The following is a 15,924-nucleotide window of genomic DNA, read 5'->3' on the forward strand; positions in this document are numbered from 1 at the left end:
TGCCGGGTCGGTACACAAGCAGGTAGTCACAGATGCAAGGTAGAGGAGCAGGTAGCAGGAGCTGAGCAAGCAGAATACTCAAGCATAGGTCTGAACCAGGAAGTGCCATTTATAGGCCCAAACAGGAAACAGGATCCAAGATGGTTTCTCCTTGATTCCAAACTGGCCATCTTGGATAAGGGCAAATCTAAGGGCAAGTTTGCAAATACAGAGACCTCTAGTGGTCGGAGGTGCAAATGTCAAGGTAATTCCTTACAGCAAGTTTGCAAATACAGAGACCTCTAGTGGTCAGAGGTGCAAGTGTCAAGGTAATTCCTTACACAGAGGTTGTTGGTTATAGTAGCTTGTTGTGTTTTACATTTTGGACACATCCCCATTTCCCCCTCTATCATGTGTTTTCATTGCAATTGGGAAACATGGGCTCTGTTAATTATTTTAATGTGAATCTCCTGTAGCTTAGCAGAGATAAGAGAATTTAAATTGATTTCAAAGTGAGTTACCAGGTAATCAGATTCATTTAAGTCCGAGATATCCCTGCACTAAGTCTCTTTTTTCTTTCCCAAATAGCCTGTATGCCAGCCCATGTGAGATCAGCATACAGGTAATGAATCTTATATGCTGTATTTTTTGTAAAGTTTGATAATGGACCCCATTACATCAGGGGGTTGCAAAATGATGCTATCTACAAACAATGATGAGATATAATTATGTAGTTGTAAGTACATTAAAAAATGAGAATTCGGGATGTCTGCTTTGTCTTTTAATTGTTGAAAGGTATAGATATTGCCCCCAGGGTCGAAAACATATTTTATAGCAGCAATACCCTTATTCTTCCAAGCCAAGAATGTGGCATTCTCTAGGCAAGTAGCAAATGCTTGATTACCGCAGATTGGAATAAAACAAGTGCATGTATAATGTCTATTATGTTTATTGTTTACAGAAATTCAGTCACTATAAGAGTCTCAAAATAGAATATGACAAAGGAATTGTCTAGGTATGAGGGATTTTGGGAGATGGATTAGTGTGGCAGGGATAAACCGAAAAAACATCTCTTATTCAGTCTTATTCTTGAAATGTTCTTAGTTCTAAAACATATCTAAAGAGAGCTGCTCTTGTAAAGGATGTAATGTCAGATAGACCGATGCCTCTTTGGCTTCTGCTGAGTATGAGTTTATTTCTGGCAATTCAAGGTTTTTTTATACTGACATAAAAATGCAAAGTGAGGTGTTTTCTAATCATAATTGAGCAAGGAAAGCTTCACTGCACAATTAAAAGACAAAGCCGACATTCCCATTTCTTAATTTGTCATGCACTTACAACTACACAATTATATCTCAATCCACCCAGCTCATCTAGTCAGAAAGAGCAAAATATTGCGCTCCAACAGTCGTCACCATGCTAAGCTGTACTCATATATATATATATATGGTACAATTTTATTTTTCTATTTATTTTTCATGTCACAGTTAAGTTTCTGGAGTAAAGTGTCAAAGAATGAAAAAAGAAGGTTTTACATTTTAATATTAACAATGATATGTCTTACCTCTGAAGTTTGGCCAGCTGCTTTTTAGTTTGGGAACAGGAACATCAAACCTGACGTAGGTTCCTCTAGTTGTTAAATCTGACTGCAGTTCCATGCTGTTTTCAGTTGTGGTAGCTCTATTCTCCTTAAAGGTAGTATATATCATAACACAATTAATTAATGCAATTTATTTATGAGGAATTTCATTTATTGTATAGAACATGAATTTATTTAGCTACATAATAATTTTGTAAAGAAATTTCAGAAATATAATGAGGTTGCTAAAAATATGAAAAATAAAAACTAACTTTCTATATTTAACAATATCAAAAATAAAAACTCTTGCTTGTGAGAAACCTTTATAATTAAATGTTCAATAAGAAAAAAGCATTTTCTTTAGGCCATGTTTATATTGCAACAGTAGCAACTGAAATGTGTGTTTTCAAGACATATTTTTCATCTACACCTGGGTGCAAGCTCTACACTTGCATGCAACACAAGTACTAACTTGTGCTTCACTTACTTCCATAATTAGAACTGAAATTCCGCTAAGCTAGAAGGTTCATGTATATTTGCAAGGATGTATGTTTGCAAACCTATGTGCTCTGTCGTGAACATAGAGAACTTACAGTTATTTATAAGGGTTAACCCATCACATAATTGAGGGGAATAAGGGATAATCCATAACTGCAATGTAAATATGTTATATCAAATGAATCCATTGATAAATTGAACTATTAAAGTGTAAAATGTGAAGACAGAAAGTCTGATATGGTGGCTTTGCACACTCCATTGTGAGAAGATTGGAGTGTCACCTATGGCAGCTTCAAAGAGCCCCTGCTGTGAGATATAGCCTGGCCTGGGATGGAGTTTGACACCTGAATAGACTTTTAGGAACCGCTCAGCATGGTGTCTGGATCACAGAGCCCATCTGCTAACTTGGCTATACTTTATATAAACAAATAGAATTCAGTCTTAAAATATGCCACTTAAAATCAATAAAAGTAGTGATCAACCACATATTCCTCCATAGCATGATGAAGGGCAACTCATATGTCAAATTCAGAATTCTACCCCACAGAGAAGTTAAGGAAATGAGTATAAGCCCTACGATTACACTGTATCTGGGCATGTTTGATATCAAAAGAAGGACCAATTCATAGGGGATTTATAAATGAAAAATTGGATCTGTGTGCTCCACAGAAAAGTTAGGTCACATAGTAGAATTGGTTAGTAAATCAGGCAACATGCAAATGGTGATTGAAAAAAGTGTCACAGGCCACAACCCCCTGGGGGTAGGAAGAGGTGTGAAAGTGTCTTTAAAAGGCTGAGACCAGGTACAGCAAATTGTCAGACTTTGGGAAATCAATTCACATTAATAAGCTGTCCATCTTCCAAGTCAATTTCCCTTGGCCAGAATATACCACTACGATGTAAGTTATACTCTGAATCTAATCCTTTTTATTTTAAACTGTATTGCTTGTGTATTTTATGTCAATCTATTAATTGTTTATTAATTATTTTTATATCTGAATGCCCTTGACTTTTGTATATTAAATCTATAATTTAATATGATGCGTCCTTGATACTCTAATGAATCCATTAGTTTGGTAAGAAGAAATAGCTCAACTAAGTTAACCCTTTGAATGCCAGTGTGTGATTTGTTGATACATTTGATTAACAAGCTTAGTGTGTGCTTGCATTTCCATTTGTGTAACTGTCTGGAGGTGTGAAGAGTTAACCCTTTGTTCGCTGGTGTGGATCTTGCTAGTCTGTGAGCACCTAGAAGCCTTGTGTGCCAGTGTGGGACAAAAGATTGGGGTCCTATTGCCTGTATTCAATAAGTGGTGGCAAACCTGAAGTGTCTGAGATGTGAGCGCTGTTTGGGTGTGATTCAGTAGGTCTATAAACTGTTGACTAGGTAGAGAGAAACTGCGGGCCGGAATCGTGTGCAACCTCATGCAGCAAACTCCCAAAGTCACAGCAGCTGGGAGCGTGTTTATGACATGCTCTAAATCACACTCTAAGTTTTCATCTTTGTGCTATCCCCCCACTAACAGGCAAATTCCATGTTAGAGGTGGGTCACTGTGCTTTAATGAGCAATATATTTACAATTTTTAGATGTGTTCTAAGTACAAAAATATGCATATCATTTCTGAAGCATAATAAACTCTCAGTACTTTACTTACATAAAGTTGAGTGAAATTAAAACAATTTTAAAACTTTTTTTGTACAATATAAAAATACAACAAATGACATATCTTAGTTTACATTTCTTCCTAGTTTCCTATGGTATCTTACACATAAAATTCCATTCATAATACCCTAATATTATTATTATTTCTTAAAAAACACCTCCTATGCATACTATAGATATACGTCACTGCTCAACTGTAACATAAATATATATATTTTTAACAGTAGCATCTCAAATCAGTATTGGGCCATGTAAAGGCCTGTTCTGATCCTAGCATTTAAAATACCTAAATTTGTATTTTAAGATGTTTTCATTTTATGCACAGTGTTGTCTTTATAGTCCAGTCTGATTGCTGGGATATAAGCGGCAGGCTTCCTTTCTAGACAAATGGTACACACCAGGAGAGTCGACTGGTCATGGAACCCCTAGTTCAAGTCATTTATTAAAATTTGGATATTGTGGAATAATAATTAGTGGACTTCAGAACCAGACCACAGCTGTCCTCATCATACAAAATCTATTTACAAAATTTGGTATTACATTATCTTACAAATTGAACAACTAAAAAACCAAACCACTACAGATTGGTCTTCCCTACAGTGTAATCAAACAATTGAAAGCTAAATTCACCTTTGAGTGGAAATGATCCTTGTTAATTACTTGTGGATCACTTATCAAATAACTTAAGAGACCTTGACCGATACATTTGCTGACCTGATAAGATGGCACCTGTATGTTACTACCAAAAGGATTATACTTATTCTATGTACGCTCCAAAAAGCATTCCAGGTCATTCTTAAAGTCTGCACAGCCATAATTCATGCCTTTTATTTGCTCCATGTTATAAATAACTAATTCTAGAACATATTAGCACCAACAGACTATTCACATAAGATGGATTTAATTAGAACAAATGTTAGCCTTCCCTCTATCACTTAAAAAATTGTTACAGACAACCCTGAACCTAATAACAGTGGACAGAGCTAGGTATTTACACTCCATAGACATGACCATCTCAAAAAAAATTCTGAATTAATATGGATAGTTCATATATGCTTTTCTACTCTAAGAGCTTTTCTAACATCAGTCGCTCTATTGCTCTATTGAAAAAGCTTTTCTACCACTGTTCTTCCAAAACGAAGAGAATTTTAAAATACTACAATATATTAAACACTCTGCACACATAGTGAAACACATCTCTTATGGTGATATAGTAAACAGATTTGTGGTTGTCCCTTACCTGAGACCAATGATATCAATATCTAAATTAAATGCGGCAACCATATAAAAACCATAGAACATATAGAAGAAAATATTAATCTGCACCACCACTCTGCTGGACATGTAAGAACCACAGACTTGATTTTTCATTTATGGACTGCGGTGTTATACATTTCTATTTCATCAAAGTTTTTAATCTTATAAGGGATGTCTTTAAAATTCCCATTCAACTTCCTTAAAACTTTGCATTCAACATGACAAAGTAATGTGTCTCCTTGTTTTTTTGTCTAATTGGGTTGTAATACCTCAACTTTTATAGCATCATAGGCTGATTGCAGCCATATTACCAAAGGCTACATTTTAGAAGAAAAAACCCTCCTTCTCTAAATCTAATCACTGATCTAATTGACTAAAGAGGTCTTTATAAAAAGTATGGATAATATTTTAAACAATCAACATACACATGTAAGTCATTGGGATCTCTATGGTATAACTTGATAGGATTGTACCTTGATTATTCATTCTATGGACTATTTATTAATCTGAGAAAAGCTCTAATGGGTGTTTTGCCAGAGATAGGCTCTCTCCCTATCTTTCAAAAGACACAGTTTTTCTCAGACTAAAGCATATTTAACAAGGACCGTGGTAGTCCATGTACTGTCACAATCTTCCTTTTGCAATCACCATCATATGGTGAAGATAGCACAATATTTTTAATTAAAAAGTGTTTAAAAAGTTATTTTTTAAATAATGTAAAATACTTTGTAACATTTTTGTATTTTGTTTTTTAAAAAAAGTGGAATTGAAAGCCCAAGTCAGAGCTTCCAGATCCCCTGCAGTATAGATCCACTCCACTTACCACTACCAACCAGTATAACTGGCTGCTCTGGAGATATTATAGTAATATTTTCATATATAAATAAATAGGGGCTTCTATGAGATATTATCAGTTCCGCATTAACCCGAGAGCTTTCTGGGCTAGAGCCCAGGGGCCGCAGGCAGCTGGGGTGGCTGGAAACTATTTTATTATGAGCTTTTCATGATGTTTTTTTTAAATTTCTGTAGCACCAGCAGCCCCCGGTATTCATCGGGTCGGGGACATCCCCGCCCCGACTGTCGCTTTAGGGATGGCTGGCTGCAGCTAATAGCAAATCTGATGCTGTTAGCTGCCTGCTGTCACTACAATGTGGCCGCGGTGTGCAGTAATCTCCTTAGTGAGGAGATCTTGTGAGAGTGAGACTATGAGTCATAGTATCACTCCCACGAGATCTCCTCACTAAGGAGCTTACTGTGCATCACGTCCGCACTACAGTGAGTGAACGAGGAATGCTTGCTGTAGCCTGCAGAGAAGAAAAGACGGATCTGGACCAATGGAGTACTAGGAATTAGGAAATAAGTGTTCGGGGGTGGGGGGTACAGGCGGAGCAGAGCAGAGCTTATATATTATGACTGGGGGGGAGCTTGGCAGGGTGGTGACTGCCTGGTTGGTGGGAAATCATCATGACTGGAGGGGGAGCATGACAGGGTGGTGGCTGGATGGTGGGAGATCATCATGACTGGGGGGGGGGGTCACGAATAGCAAAAAGGGAAAAATCTAAGAGAAAAAATATATTGTTTAATATGTGCAAATGGACTATGACATTGCCAGTGTGGGGGGGGGGATATGACTGGCCCTGGGGACAGAACAAATAGCAAAAAGGATAAAAGATAAGAGAAAAAAATATAGTTTATTGTGTGCAAATGGATTATGACATCACCAGTGGGGGAAGGGTTATGACTGGGCCTGGGGACAGAACAAATAGCAGAAAGGATAAAAGAGAAAAAAATATATAGTTTAATATGTGACATCCCCAGTAGGTGGTGGGACATCATGACTTGGCATGGTGACAGAAAAAAATAGCAACAAGGAAAAAAGATGAGAAAACATATATATAGTTTAATATGTTAAAATGGATTACGACATCACCAGTCGGGGGAGGGGGAAATTCATGACTGGGCCTGGAAACACAAAACTCCTGAGCTGCTCCCTGTGTGTTCCTATTGCCTGATTTCCTGTGTACCGAACCTTGCCTGTTTAACCCAGTGCTGTCTGATCTCCTGTGTACTGAACCTTGACTGTCTGACCAAATGCTGCCTGATGTCCTGTGTAACGACCCTTGCCTGTCTGACCAAGAAGTGCATGATCTCCTGTGTACTGAACCTTGCCTATTTGACGAAGACCTGCCTGATCTCCTGTGTACCGAACCTTGCCTGTCTGATCAAGTGCTGCCTGATCTCCTGTCTACCGAACTTGCCTGTCTGACGATCCTCCACCTGATCCTCTGTGTACCAGTTCCCGGCTTGTTCCTGTATACGCAGCACCTGCAAGGTACTTATATTACCCTGTTGTTACATCCCGAGGCAGTCCAGGGGGCTGCGACCTGTGAATTCTTGGCAGCACAGCCCATCCTGCCTTGCAGCAGTTCTTTGTGAAAAACGTTAAACTCCGCGCCCCTGGTCTGCTGGTACCAATTGGGATTGACACAGGTTTCCTTTAGATTGTAACAAATATATTGTGCAATTAGTGAAGTCTGCACGGTTAACTCCATAATTATGTCTGATATGATATATACATTTTGAAAATACTGAGTAGGACAAAGAACATTTGTCAAGCTATTTATGACCAATCGGATATTACTCGGGGGCCCCAAAATTTTTTGGATTGCGTATAAGTTGCTTGACAAATGGGGGCCTCACAGTACTCCTAGCCCAGGGGCCTACAATGTCTTAATCCAGCCCTGGATATTATTAGCATTTTTTTTATATACTTAGAGATACTCCTGCTTGTTTTAACTCAGATGCATAACTATACTTAATTTCATAAGCAAGTTAATTAGAACTGTATCTATCCCCACACTTTAATGGTTTTGCTGTTGTATCCAACCAGTAATCAAAGTGGGCTGAAACAGGGGGAGATTGGCCATAAGTCTTACTGGGAATTTTCCCGGTAGGCTGGGGACCTAATGAGGCCGACCGTAGGCTGCTTGATGTTTTTTTTTTTTCATTACATCTTTTTTTGCTTTGTTTTTTCTTTTTTTATCATTGAGTGTCGGCCGACAATCAGGGCCAACCTGTCACGGTTCCACACGGGATCAGGGCTTTACGATGCGAATCCTAGGGTTCATACAGTTTAGCACTACTCCAGCAGGGCGCAGAGTCTAACGAGGGGAAGGTGTTTAGCAGGAACCGCCGCAAAGCAGTGTGGTCTTAGCTGCGTCTGCCTCGCAGGTTGCGGCCCCTGCTTAGAGTACTGAGCGAGACCCTTTGGGGAAGTCAGGAGATAAGGAACAGTCAGCAGCAGTGAAGGATAGATGAAATACCGGAACAGCCGATGGAGTGTCAGCTCTGTAGATAAATAGATAGGTATGCAGGTACTTGGATGGAGCATCAGCTCTGTAGACAAGTAGGTAGGTATGCAGGTACTTGAATGGAGCGTCAGCTCTGAAGACAAATAGAAAGCAGGTATGCAGGTACTTGGATGGAGCGTCAGCTCTGAAGACAAGTAGAAAGCAGGTATGCAGGTACTTGGATCGAGCATCAGCTCTGAAGACAGGTAGAAAGCAGGTAGCCACGTCTAACACCAAGGGGTAACTAAAGGAACAGCCACCGGATGTTCAGAGGAGGTGTGTCATGTGCAAGCTAATTTTTAGGCATAAATCTGCAAATATGTGTTTGTGAATTAATTCCTAGAAATAGTGTGACATGGCTCTCAGAGAAGCTGTTTAGATCAATGGGTTTTGTTTATGTTAAACTACCCAGAGGGGGCTGGTAGCACCTTTTACCATTTATGGCAGGTCGCAAATGTGAAAGCCTTTGAGGATATCTCTTTCAAGACAATGAAATCTAACACATGTTTTGGAGGCCCCAGACATGCCGACTGCAGAGACAGGGTTGTATGCTAATGACAGATTCAAGCTGAATAGGGTCACAGAAAAATATCATATCATTTTCTCCAATATCATACTTACCAGAGGCATGTGTGGTATGCAGATGAAGAGAAACTTATGACATGTTGTGTGGAGGTAAAATCATGTTTGTAAGTCATACTGGTGAAAAGTTAGAACAGAGAGACAAAAACCTGATTTAAAGGTGTTTCTACAGCAGAATCATAAAACCCTAATTTGCATTCTACAGTCCTCTTGGTTCTGACCTCACAGGAAGGGAGGCTGTGGGCTCTGCAGCTTGGTTTTAAAACTGTAGTGTATATGTAAGTTGGTTGTTCACTCTTGGGGAGTCAATATCAGATTGAAGAGGGTTCCATTTTTCCTGCTTCTCCCAGCACCAGAAACTTGATTATACTGTAAGTGAGGTATCAGTTCTGTGTTTTATCCTTTTTATTTTATAAGAAACAATTGCGTTATATTTGTATGCCTTTTTATTAACTGTTTTATCTTAAGCATTGTGGATGTATTTTCCATATTAAATTGCACTTAATAAGTTCAAGTCTCTGTGTTCTTACAAATTCACGCGACAGTATGGTCAAGATGCTACATGATTGAAACGGGGAGAACATTGTGGTTTATGTGAACTCTGATTAAAGTAAATTGTGCTACATTAATGCTAGGGAGAACCGAAGACTTCCTAAATAAGAGTGTCAGCTACTGTCAGAAAAAACCTTGGTGGTGGCATAGTTAGTACCGCAAAGCTAGTGTGTGGCATAGATAGGGAAGGATTTAATCATTTTAGACAGACCAGGTGGTTGTTTTTTTGGTTAATTCTGTGTCACACACGCATCACGCAGGCTCAGGTGAGTGCTGTTCGTGACAAGGTGCCTTTTAAATTTGGTGCCAAAATGCCTAGCCAATAGGAGAGGAGCAAGAGGTATTATATGCTGCGGGTCTGAGCATGCGCAGTCCCGAATCCAAGATGGCGGCGTCCGGGACAGAGCGGACCGACAGAGGAAGGTAAGTCTGCCGAGGGTCGGGTGCGCTGCCCGATCAATCGGCGAGTGACAGTACCCCCCCTTTTAAAGACAGTCACTGCAAGGCTTCATGGTAAACCTTTTATGAAATGTTTTTGTTTGTTTTGAAGCAGAGTGATGTTTATTGCTCAAGTGTCCTGACAAGGACAGTCCCACTGATTTAAGGTATCAGTGGTCAGGTCAGATGGAAAATCAGAATGATACATTTCAGTGTACAAGTCAGTGCATTTATACCTTTCAGACAAATGCTATTTTTAGCATCAGGATATACTCTATTTACACAAACATTGATTTACATACATTGCAAAGCCGCTAATATTTATACTTAGCTATGAAATTCTTAAAAACCTTGCTGTGATTTCCTGAATCTTATTTCAGAGGCAGGAGACCCACTAGCAAGTCAAAAGGTCTGACTGGCATGAATACTTCAGACAGTCGCCGAATACCCATTCCCACAGAACAACAACAAAAAAAACAACAAGCTACTTCCCCAAAGGCTTGGTAAACACAGGCTCATTGTTTAAGATATATACATCAGAAATAGGCATTTCCTTTAGCAAGGATAAACAGAAAAAACGAATTTTCTACCCTGGTCTCAGAGATAACAATTTCCTATCTCACACAATACACAATATCAAAAAATAAGTGCGCATGCAATTACATAAATAAGTGTCCTGTACTATTTGCTTTAAATAAATTTTTACCAAAAGTTATTTAATAGTGATCCAGTCACAGATGTAGATTCATGAAAGGCGTTGTTGTGAGAAAATTCAGCCCACGGTAGGAGATCCACCCAATTGTCCTGGTTGGTGGAAGAGAACATTCTGAGGTAAGTCTCTATGTCCTGGTTCACCCGTTCGGTCTGCCTGTTGGATTGAGGGTGGTAGGCGGAGGATAAATTCAATTTGATTCCCAACAATTTGCAGAAGGAACTCCAGAATTTGGAAACTAATTGAACGCCTCGGTCCGAGACTATTTCGAGAGGACAGCCATGCAGACGGAATATCTCTTTAACAAAGTGGGACGCTAGGATGGGAGAGGAAGGAAAACCAGGAAGTGGGATGAAGTGGGCCATCTTAGAAAATCGATCAACCACAACCCATATGACCGTACAGATCTTGCTAGATGGAAGGTCGGTAATAAAATCCATACTGATATGGGTCCAAGGTTCCTGAGGGACCGATAACAGAAGTAGCTGGCCGGCGGGAAGCTAATGCATGGACTTGTTTTGAGTACAAGTGCTACAGGAAGAGACAAAGTCCTTGACATCGGAGTGAAGACTAGGCCACCAATAATTTCTAGATACCAATTCCGTGGTTTTGCGGATGGCCAAGTGACCACAGAAAATGGTGGAGTGAAAGTGTTTCAGAAGCTTGAGTAGCGGAGACTAGGCACTTAGGGTCCAAGATGGTTCGTCTTCCAAAAGCATGTGCACAGGAAATTCACGGGAGAGGGCATCAGCACTTTTATTTCTGTTTCCAGGCTTAAAGGTAATACGGTGTTCAAAGCGGGAAAAGAACAGTGACAAGCATGCCTGTCTGGGGTTTAGGCTTATGCGGTTTTCGAGATATAGAAGGTTCTTGTGGTCGGTGAAAATTGTAACCAGATGTCTTCCCCCCTCAAAAAGGTACCGCCATTCCGTCAGGGCCACCTTTATAGCCAGCAACTCTTTATCCCCTAAGGCATAATTTTTCTCTGCTGGAAGAAACTTCCTAGAATAGAAGGCACAAGGATGGAATTGAGCTTGGGGAGGCCTTTGAGAGAGCACAGCTCCAATGCCCACGTTAGAAGCATCGATCTCCAGAAAGAATGGGGAGGAGGAGTCGGGTTGCCTGAGTATGGGTGCAGAGGCGAAGGCGTTTTTTAAGGAAGTCAAAGGGCTCCAAAACGGTTGATTTGGGGTTGGATCCCTTCCATGTAAAGGCCACAATGGGCGCTACGATGGTAGAGCAGCCCTCTAATAATTGGTGAAGCCAAGGAATCGTTGAATAGGCTTCAGACCCAGTGAAAGGAGCCAATCCAAGATTGCTTTAACCTTGTCTGGGTCCATTTGTAGTCCGGATCCTGATACGATGTAACCCAGGAACGGTATTTGGAGGAGTTTGAAGTAGCATTTCTCCAATTTACAGAACAAATGGTTTTGGCGTAGCCTGGAGAGAACTTCTGTCACGTGGAGACGGAGGGAGGTGATGTCAGGAGAGAGATGAGGATATTGTCCAAATACATGATGACACATACATAGAAGAGGTCTCTGAATATTTAATTGATGATGCTTTGGAATACAGCAGGTGCATTGCACAGACCAAATGGCATTACAAGATATTCGTAATTGCCATCACATGCATTAAATGCCGTCTTCCACTCGTCTCCGGCTCTGATCCGAATAAGATTATAGGTGCCTCGTAGGTCCAATTTGGTGTAAATTCAAGTGCCCTTGATACAATCGAAAAGCTCAGTGATGAGTGGGATGGGATATTGGTTTTTGACTGGTATGGCGTTCAATCCACGACAGTCAATGCATGGCCTCAAGCATCCGTCCTTTTTTTTTTTACAAAGAAAAGGTCTGCTCCGGCAGGTGATGATGTGGGTCTGATAAAACCTCACAGAAGGTTCTACTTAATATACTCCAACATAGAGGAAGTCTTGGGTAATGATAGTGGGTATAATCAACCTCGAGAAGGAATCTTCCCGGGCAAAAGTTCAATGGGACAGTGCCACGGACGATTGGGTGGCAGATGCTCCGAGCGAACATTATCAAACACGTCCAAAAAGGAATGATATTGTTTTTGCAGGATTGTGGAGAAGTAGAGATGGCTCCGAGAGGTTGAACTCGAGTAAGACACTTCTGGAAGCATGCGGAACCCCAGGAGAGAATCTCTGAAGTGGACCAATCTATCTGGGGAGAGTGCTGCTGGAGCTATGGTAGTCCCAAGATGATGGGAGTAGTGGTAATTGGGAGCTCATGGAAAGTAATTTCTTCACGATGTAGTGCTCCGACCTGGAGAATGATAGGCTTGGTACTGAATTCCACAGTACCGTTGGTTATTCGGGACCCATTGATGGCTGCGATGGAAACTGGAATTTCCAAGGGCACGGTTGGTATGGAAACCTGTGAAATCAAAGAGGAAGAAATTAAGTTCCCAGCTGTTCCAGAGTCCAGGAGAGCAAAGGTAAGAATGGGACCAAAAGGCCCGTGGAGGGTAAGAGGAAAGGAACAGATCTTGGTAGTTACAATGGAGGGAGAGGTTTTGGAAAGCCCTAATCTGACCTCTCCGGAGCAGGTCAGGGTCTGGCATTTCCCGATCTCTTGGAGCAGGTGTTCAGAAGATGTCCTGGATCAGCGCAGTACAGGCAAAATGTGCTTTTGAGTCTCCTGTCACGTTCCGCTGGGGTTAGGCGGGAGCGCCCAATTTGCATCGGTTCATCCACCAGTACCGGATGAGAAAAATGGGGCGCAAGTTTATCCGGGGTGCACCGGTAAGTATCCTGTTCTTCCTCTGTTAACCATGGTTATCAAGGAAACAGGTGCAGTCATCATTGCTTTGCACAAAAAGGGCTTCACAGGCAAGGGTATTGCTGCTAGGAAGATTGCACCTAAATCATCCATTTATCGGATCATCAAGAACTTCAAGGAGAGAGGTTCAATAGTTGTGAAGAAGGCTTCAGAGCGCCCAAGAACGTCCAGCAAGCGCCAGGACCATCTCCTAAAGATGATTCAGCTGCGGAAACGGGGCACCACGAGTCCAGAGCTTGCTCAGGAATTACAGCAGGCAGGTGTGAGTGCATCTGCACGCACAGTGAGGCAATGAAATTTGGAGGATGGCCTGGTTTCAAGAAGGCCAGCAAAGAAGCCACTTCTTTTCAGGAAAAACTTCAGGGACAGACTGATATTCTGCAAAAGGTACAGGGATTGGACTGCTGAGGACTGGGGTAAAGTCATTTTCTCTGATAAATTCCCTTCCATCTGAAAAAATGCTTGTCTGGAGAAGGAAAGGTGAGCGCTACCATCAGTCCTGTGTCGTGCCAACAGTAAAGCATCCTGAGACCATTCATGTGTGAGGTTACGTCTCAGCCAAGGGAGTGGGCTCACTCACAATTTTGCCTAAGAACACAGCCATGAATAAAGAATGGTACCAAAACATCCTCCAAGAGCAACTTTTCCCAACCATCCAAGAACAGTTTGGTGACAAACAATGGCTTTTCCAGCATGATGGAGCACCTTATCATAAGGTAAAAGTGATAACTAAGTGGCTCGGGGATCAAAATACCCATTGAGAACTTGTGGTCAATCCTCAAGAGGCGGTTGGACAAACAAAAACCAACAAATTCTGACAAACTCCAAGCATTGACTAGGCAAGAATGGGTGGCCATCAGTCAGTATGTGGCCCAGAAGTTGATTAACAGCAAGCCAGGGCAAATTGCAGAGGCCTTCAAAAAGAAGGGTCAACACAGCAAATATTGACTCTTTGCATAAACTTAATGTAATTGCCAATAAAAGCCTTTGACACTTCTGAAATGCCTGTTAATTTTACTTCAGTATACCATAGCAACATCTGACATAAAGGTTTAAAAATACTGAAGCAGCAAAGTTTGTGAAAACCAAATACTTGAGTCAATCTCAAAACTTTTGGCCATGACTGTGTTAGGAACTCCCTAGCCAGCACAGTAAAACTCGGAGTCTACTCCGAAAGCCTGGTGTTCACTGGAGCCCCTAGTGGTGGGGACAGACTTGGCCGCAGGCTGACGGAGGGTCGAGAATCGTATACCGGCTAAGGAGAACCCAGTAGTGGAATAATTGGCGGACAGCAGCGTGGGGATCCGGCAGGGTAAACCAAGGTCAGAGGTCACAAGCACAGGTTCGGAATCCAGGGACAAGCGAAAGATCAGGGCAGAGGAGCAGAATCCGGAATACAGGCAAATAGTCAGGGTCAGAAGCGTAGGTTCAAGGTCCAGGAACAAGCGAGGCCATACACGGGAGGTCGGTCACAGGTTAAACACCAAACAGAGAGAGCACAAGCAGGCAGCAGAACTGTGAACAGGACGCTATAACCGGCAGTGAAGTTCAGTCCTCACTGCCTTAAATAGTACCATGGACCAATCAGAACAGAGCCCTACTAGCACTCACAGGAATAGCCTAATGCTAATTACTAATGGCCAATGAGGCTACAGGGTATCCAGCAGGAATAATCAGCCAGTTGGCTGCATGATAAATTACTGGCATACAGCCAGTAGAAGTGTAGCAGAGCCTCCTCAATCAGCCACTACTGGCTGAGCACAATGCCCCCTGAGCGCATGCGCCCGGCTGTCTGACAGCTGGCCGGGCGCTGCGTGAAGTAATCTCCGGCGTCCTGGTTGTTGCCCAGGCAACCGGGACGTCGGGACCGGAAGTGGCGTCCCGGTCGCTATAACGACGGCCGGGACAGGAGCTGGGAGACAATGAGAGTTGCGGCGGTGCCCACGGTCGCCTCGACTACTAACAGTACTCTCCCCTTGAGGAGGGGTCAAGGGACCCCGTCATCCAGGTTTAGAAGGAAACTTCCTAAAAAATTCCCCAAGAAGTTTCTTAGCGTGGAGACGCTTCTGTGCTATCCAAGATTGCTCCTCAGGGCCATAACCCTTCCAATGTACAAGGAATTGAACTTGACCTTGAACTTTCCTTGAGTCAAGGATTCTTTCGACAATATATTCATGGTCTCCGTTCACCATCAGAGGCCGGGGCCTGTTAAAGGAAGGCCGATTGAATTTGCTGGGAGCAGCGACTTTCTTCAGAAGAGAGCAATGAAATGTAGAAGGTATTTTTAAAGAAGGTGGTAGTTTTAGCCTGAACGCCACTGGATTTATCTTTTTCTCAATTGAAAACAGTCCAATGTATCGGGGCCCCAGTTTCCTGCAAGGTTGCTGCAACTTGATGTTCCGTGTGGACAACCAGACCCGATCCCCCACTTTCAACGAACATGGAGCACGATGGAGATCAGCGAAGACCTTGGATTTCTGGGAAGCTTGACCTAGTGCAGAATGCACCT

The 15,924-nt window shown here is 41.8% G+C and overlaps 1 protein-coding gene across 1 annotated transcript in view; it reads right to left on the reverse strand.

The window, feature by feature from the left end:
• The window catches only part of SLC29A4 (solute carrier family 29 member 4), a 613,917-nt gene that overhangs the window by 152,177 nt on the left and 445,816 nt on the right, over nt 1-15,924 (reverse strand). The window contains exons 10-11 of the mRNA XM_075181351.1: nt 12,900-13,010; nt 1,544-1,667 (exon numbers count right to left, since the gene is read on the reverse strand). Of these exons, the coding sequence (XP_075037452.1) occupies nt 1,544-1,667; nt 12,900-13,010 (235 nt within the window). The remainder of the gene's footprint in view (nt 1-1,543; nt 1,668-12,899; nt 13,011-15,924) is intronic.

This window comes from Mixophyes fleayi, chromosome 7 (assembly GCF_038048845.1).
Source record: "Mixophyes fleayi isolate aMixFle1 chromosome 7, aMixFle1.hap1, whole genome shotgun sequence".
NCBI classification, from domain to species: domain Eukaryota; kingdom Metazoa; phylum Chordata; class Amphibia; order Anura; family Limnodynastidae; genus Mixophyes; species Mixophyes fleayi.